This window comes from Citrus sinensis, chromosome 9, assembly GCF_022201045.2.
Source record: "Citrus sinensis cultivar Valencia sweet orange chromosome 9, DVS_A1.0, whole genome shotgun sequence".
NCBI classification, from domain to species: domain Eukaryota; kingdom Viridiplantae; phylum Streptophyta; class Magnoliopsida; order Sapindales; family Rutaceae; genus Citrus; species Citrus sinensis.
In genome coordinates this window covers 28,707,636-28,714,547 of record NC_068564.1, presented here as the reverse complement: position 1 = coordinate 28,714,547, position 6,912 = coordinate 28,707,636, and the positions used below count along the sequence as shown (strand labels likewise).

The 6,912-nt window shown below is 31.5% G+C and overlaps 1 protein-coding gene across 2 annotated transcripts; it reads left to right on the top strand.

Moving 5' to 3' along the window:
• The first annotated feature begins 1,223 nt into the window (after nucleotides 1-1,223).
• On the top strand, nucleotides 1,224-5,585 carry LOC102622658 (cellulose synthase-like protein E6). Of its 2 annotated transcripts, none has more exons than XM_052433860.1 (8): nucleotides 1,224-1,551; nucleotides 2,348-2,672; nucleotides 3,313-3,405; nucleotides 3,490-3,621; nucleotides 3,716-3,928; nucleotides 4,002-4,220; nucleotides 4,351-4,698; nucleotides 4,862-5,585. In XM_052433860.1, the coding sequence occupies exons 1-8, from the start codon at nucleotides 1,289-1,291 to the stop codon at nucleotides 5,402-5,404; spliced, it is 2,136 nt and encodes a 711-aa protein (XP_052289820.1). In that variant the 5' UTR covers nucleotides 1,224-1,288; the 3' UTR covers nucleotides 5,405-5,585. The 2 variants fall into 2 exon arrangements, with proteins under 2 accessions (XP_052289820.1, XP_006474851.1); XM_006474788.4 differs by having other exon boundaries at nucleotides 1,225-1,551; nucleotides 3,265-3,405.
• Nucleotides 5,586-6,912: the final 1,327 nt, after the last annotated feature.

Here is a 6,912-nt window from a genome sequence, read left to right as displayed (position 1 = left end):
TCATCCATCCCCAGAGTGGCAGATTACCAGCACCCCTATTCTACTTTCTCATTTTATCTTTCCATCAAATAAAGAAAATTTTGAAGCAAATGTTTGGAAATCAAAACAACATGTATTAATTATGACGACATTGAAAGCAAACATTTGTCAGTTTTCATACTAAATACAATCCTAATTCTTCTTTATTATTAAAATACACTCAAATAACTAATTAAACAAAATTCAATTTGAAAAAAAATGAAAAAAAGAAAAGTTTGCTTCGATGTCCAAACCAACCATTGTTGGACCTGTGTGATTTTAAGTGATGTCGGAAATGTATCCGCCGTTGACATGTTACCTAGTACCTTAAAAATCTTGGCCATCGGGACCAAACCACCAAATTTGAGAGGAGGCAAAAAAAAAAAGTTACGGTCTTGATGATTTGGAAATAACGAGAAGCTACAGTTTTGATGATTTGGAAATAACAAGAGTAAAAGTGACAAGTTTATGGTTAGTTATGATGGATAAGTCAGAGAGGTTAATTTTGAAAATTAGAAAAGCTTTATGGACAGTTTTGTCAATTTCCCTACCGTAGATGATCACTTGATACCCCTTTCCGTCCAGACAATGTCATGTGTACAAACTAAATTACTTGTACATTTCGTGTTTCAACTTGCCACGTTTTGATCTTGTCTTATAGGCCTGGATTTTTCAAAAAGCATAAAATTTCACACTACTCCCTTATAAATTTATTATTTTTAAATTACTCCTCATACTTTTAAAATTTTCAATTACTTCATTTTCGTTCAAAAGATAAGGAAAAAGTGAGATGGATAGACAATTTTTTTTTTTTTTTTTGTCTTCTTAACAAAAATATAGGGTATATTGAGATTTTCAAAGGTAAGAAGGATAATTTGAAGATAATTAATTCATGAGTAGTGTAATTCAAAATTTACCCTTTAAAAAATTCTTTGAAATAACCTGGTCATTACTTTTCTAATTGTCAGCTCTAACTTTTTTAAGGCAAAATAGTAATTTTTATAATATAACTTAAAACCGAAAGCAATAGGTAGAAATATATGATGATTCTGTCTGTGTGTTTGTAAAATAGGGACCTTTTAGAAAATTTTATAAATGCAGGAACTAATAGAAAATTGACTCAAACTATTAGGACTTCAAGAACATTTATACTTCATTTTTCTCACTCGTCAGTATCTTGTTAACATGATAATTCATATGATTAATAATTTATATATACCCATGCATTCATATATTCTTTGAAACTGGAATTTGTGCTATAGAAGAAGCTATGGTACCACTTTTCGAGACTAAGGAGGCGAAGGCTAGGGTTTCTCACAAGGTGTTCGCAGCAACATGTTTTGTGGGAATTTGTTTGATATTGATTTACAGATTGGTTAACTTTCCAAAAGAAGAACAAGGAGGAAGAAGGAGATGGGCTTGGATTGGCATTTTCATGGCTGATTTTTTTTTCAGTTTGTTCTGGATCATCACCCAGTCTGTTCGTTGGAGTGTAAGACACCATTTGCCTTTCAAAGACAGACTCTCCCTAAGGTTAGCTCTCTAGATATATAGAATATATCTGAGTGCAAAACAATTTTAATCTAAAACGTCAACCTTTTAGCATGAAACTTATAATTTTTTAATTTCAGTAACGAAACTGACTAGACGATAACTTATTATATTTATAAGTGCCAATAAATTGATTAGGATTCAGATGAGCTTTTATATTTATTAATTTCATTTTTAAAAAGATGGGGTGGACTTTACTCAAATTAATTTTTCATTTCTTACATCTTCAAGATTCGAACACAAGTGGTTAGTTAAATAAATCTGCTTAAAAATCAATTGGACAAACTTGCTAAATGAGTTTAGATAAGTTGCATGCACGAAGCGAAAGTTTAATTAATAATGAATCCAAACATCTAGTTTAATTGCAATAGATTTGTATGCCTTTTGGGATGTCTAAATGATAATTTAAAAAAAAAATAAATTATAATTAGTATAAAAACCTTTTCTAGATGCTTGACTGTAATAGTTCAAAAAGAGCTAAATGATAATGTTTATGTATTGTGGTTTGTGGCGCTCGCTTGATCAAAATCCTGAATCGTGGTTCCACCACTGCTAGAACTCTTGTCCATACTCGCTACACTTATTTACAGTAAAGCAAATGCATGTTTTGTAATTTTTTTCTAGGCTCTGTCATTATATTAATTATTTGAAAAATCATTGCAGCAGATTTTTATCTTGGTTTTCAAGATTTGATCCAATCTCTTTTCTTTTCTTTATTTTGTTTTTGAGATAATGTATAATTGATTGATTTATGATTACATGGTTTTTGGTAGTACAGACATGAGGAGAAGTTACCGGGAGTTGACATTTTCGTGTGCACGGCGGACCCAATCTCAGAGCCACCAACGTTGGTGATTAGTACTGTCTTATCCGTCATGTCATATAACTATCCACCGGAAAAATTGAGTGTTTATTTGTCTGATGATGCTGGTTCAGAATTCACATTTTATGCTCTGTTAGAGGCCTCTCATTTCTCAAAGTATTGGATACCGTTCTGCAAAAAATTCGATGTTGAACCAAGGTCACCAGAAGCCTGGTTTGCTAAAAAACTTGGTGAGAAAGATAAAGATACCACTTATACTCAAGCGTGTCTAACTATCAAGGTGAGTGAGTTTCTAATCAAGAATATCTAATTATGTTAAAGTTAAGAACAAATTAAACCATTAAAAAGCCCATACTTCAATACACTACAGAATAAAATATATTGCATCTGTATTTTTTGATCTTTTAATTCATCTTAAATTTAATACTGTCAGGATCCTTAATTGAAAAATTATTCTATAACGAATATATATTGCATATCTGCTCTATATTAAGAAATATTTCAAATTTTCTGTGTCACAAGTAAAAACATCAACACACCTCTATAATTTAAGAGATTCTGTTAACTTAGCAGTTAATAAAATTTATCAACTATTAAGTTACATTAATTATAACTTATATCAACATAAAATAAGTTTTTTTATATGAGCCAATTGTTGCTTGTCAAACAACAAAGGGTTATGAAAAATTACTTTTGGATTAATTGTAAGTTACAAATAATGACTTAGCAGCTTTCTTGAAAGTTTAAATTTATATGGAAAAGACCGATTAATCTTTAAAAAGAATATTCACATTCTATCATCATAATTGGGGTAAAAATGTAATTCCAAAATAACCGATTTTATTTATTTATTTATTTTTTTGAATTTAAAGAAACAATACCAAGACATGAAAACCCGTATTGAATTGGCCATTGCAAAGGGCAGCATTTCGAAAGAAACAAGGAATCAACACAAGGGATTCTCTGAATGGAATTGTAAAGTAACGAAGCAGGATCACCAGTCAATTGTACAGGTAATAATATAGTTTTAATGTCATGACGAAATTTTGGAAACACTTTATTCATGTTTGTTAATTTTTTTTGTGGCTAATTTTCAGATAATAGTCGACGGGAGAGACACAAATGCAGTAGATAAAGAAGGGTGTCAATTGCCAACATTGGTTTACATGGCACGAGAAAAAAGGCCTGGATGCCCTCATAACTTCAAAGCTGGAGCCATGAATGCACTGGTATTTAGACAATTAACTTCGAAGACACCATTAGTTAATTTTATGATAACAGGAAGTTGATAAGTACTTAGAATTTTTTTGTTTTTGCTTGTAGATAAGAGTGTCATCAGTGATAAGCAATGGACCTGTGATTCTCAATCTAGACTGTGACATGTACGCAAATGATGGAGACGCAATAAGAGAAGCCTTGTGCTTTTTATTGGATGAAAAAAGAGAACACGAAATTGCTTTTGTGCAGCATCCACAACGTTTTGACAATATCTGCAAAAATGATCTCTATGCAAATTCTTACCTTGTGGTCAATCAGGTATTCATTGGCAAAGAGTTACCATTAATTTGTTGCTTTTTTCTCTCATAATAATGTTGATGTATGCATGAAGGTCGAGTTAGCCGGGATTGACAGCTATGATGCAGCCTTGTACTGCGGCACCGGATGCTTCCATCGAAGAGAAAGCCTCTGCGGAGCAAAATATCCAAAGGATTATAGGAATATTAATGAGGCCAAAAATAATGATAACAGAAGTGTTGATGAATTGGAGAGGGCCTCAAAAGTTCTTGCTAGTTGTAGCTATGAGAAGAACACCCATTGGGGCAAAGAGGTTTAGCTCTCATCCTTTTACCCATTCTAGTCATAGTCGTGAAATTTTTCAGTGTTACTTAATGATAAGGTCTCGAGGACGGATTTCTGTAACCTGAAACGTAATACTTGTAACGTTTGTATTTTTGCAGATGGGATTGGTGTATGGGTGTGCTGCAGAAGACGTAGTTACGGGCCTGACAATTCAATGCAGAGGATGGAAATCAATGTATTTCAAACCGAACAAACCGGCCTTCTTGGGTGTTGCTCCTGTCACCTTAGACATTGCTCTTGTTCAAATGAAGAGATGGTCTGAGGGAATGTTTCAGATATTTTTATCAAAGTATTGCCCCTTCATTTATGGTCATGGCAAGATCAAATTTGGAGCCCAAATGGGTTACTGCAATTATCTTTTATGGGCTCCCCTCTCCTTGCCTACTCTGTTTTATGTTATTGTTCCTCCTCTTTGCTTGGGCCATGGCATTTCCTTATTTCCAAAGGTACGCTCACTTCTTTCAAATTTGTTACCACTCAAACCTTGAACATAAGAAAATTTATTTCACGATAAAATCCATTGGGATGGCTCAAACAGTTGTTTCACTTTCCAAAATCTATTAAATTTAGTTTCCAGGCAATTTAAGGGCTTTTATCATTGTGTCACAGGTGTCAAGCCTATGGTTCATACCATTTGCATATGTTTTCGTAGCCCAGAATGCGTACAGCATATGTGAGGCGCTGAGTTGTGGCCACACACTCAAATCCTGGTGGAATTTACAGAGAATGCAGATCATCCGAAGGACTACTGCATTCTTTTTCGGGTTCGTCGACTGTATTGTCAAGCAAATGGGGCTATCCCAAACAGCATTTGCCATCACCGCCAAGGTGGTGACAGAGGATGTGATGGAGAGGTATGAGCAAGAAATGATGGAGTTTGAAAGCTCGTCCGTCATGTTCACAATTGTTGCAACACTTGCAATGCTCAATCTTTTCAGCTTAATTGGAGGATTCATCGACATCATTTTCCTGGATTTCGGAGCTCTAGGAAATCTGATGTGTCAGATTATTCTTTGCGGATTAATGGTGTTGGTCAATGTTCCCATATATGAAGCTCTCTTCATCCGCAAGGACAAGGGCTGCATGCCATTTTCTGTCATGTTCAAGTCTATGTTTTTGACTTCATTGGCATGCCTGCTGCCTTATGTATAAATCATGAGAATAACGTACAATCTTCAACCCCGTTACAGTTTTTACTTGGAAGTAATAAACAATTACTGGTTGCAGAAAGTCGCTTTCATAATTGGGTCAAGTAAGTAAGGGTGCGTTTGTGATTGGGATTGGACAACTGTAACTTAAAAGTTACAATAATAAAATATTTGATAAACACTAACTGTTGTACCTTAAAAATTATATTAATATGATTTTTTACTTGTATAATGAAGAATCTATTATATTTTTAATAATTTTATTAAAATAATTATTTAAAATTTATATTTACTACATATTATTAACTTTTTTTTTAATATTATAATTTTTTTTTTGTACAGTAACTATAACTTAAAAAGTACAACACCTCAATCTTAAACGCACTCTAATTATCTCTATATATTTTGATGACAATTGGTAAAGTGATAGTGAAGTCTTGCTGCGGAGGCAGAGGGAAGTATGGGTAAACCGAACGGTTTTTTGTTCGGTTCCAATTAAAGTCAAACTGAACAAAAAAAACAGTTCGGTCTTCACTTAAAAAAAAAAAAAAAAGATATGATCAAGTACCCATATAATTTTTCTGACATATCACATACCATCAAAATTTTCTGACAAATATATTTTTTCACATGATGTTTCAATTATTATCATTTTACCACCAAATAAAAAACTCTATTTAAAAAATGATGACATTGTAAGAGTATTTAAGGGATTTTAGTTTGATAAATTTAATCAGCCATGGTCATTTGACATAAAATGAAAAAGACGTAGTAATTTGATAATTTCTCAACAAGGCATGTGGTGGATTAATAACTTTTTAGTAAAATAATAAAATTATTTAGGCTTATCAAAATAAATATTGTAATTGGTATGTACTTATTAAATTGGTTTAAATAGCTCAATAAAAATATTGAAAGTACAAGCAACTAACATAAAATAATTTTTTATTTTTATTAAATATATTGTTATAATTGTTTGTATTTATTAAATTTGATATAAATATAAATATGAAAATAAAATTATTTTTTAAAAACAGTAATTTATTTTCAAAATTTTTACTTTTTACATTGAAAATATTTGATTTTCCAAATCGTGAGGTTTGGGAATTTTTTTTTTAATTTCAGAGAACAAAATGATTTTTCTACACACTTAAATAGTTTAAGGGGTAAAATAATATTTTACCATAAATTCTATTAAGTATTCTATTGCTTTTAAAGATTTAGTAGTAAATTAATAACTATCGAAACATGAGTTTGAAAAATGTAATTGTTAGAAAAATTTATGATAAAGTGACATATTAGAAAACATCGAGTGGATATTTAATAATATCCCTTAAAAAATCAAAAAATCATTCGGATTTTTTAATTAAATAACTTTTAATAGTTAAAAACGTAGGCAATAACAATTCTATCTTCTTAGTTAGTTTAATAAGTAGGGTTTTTTCACCTTAAATTTTAATGAAATTTGAAAATTAAAGGCAACTGGAGTAAATCTAGAGTATTCTTGAAGAA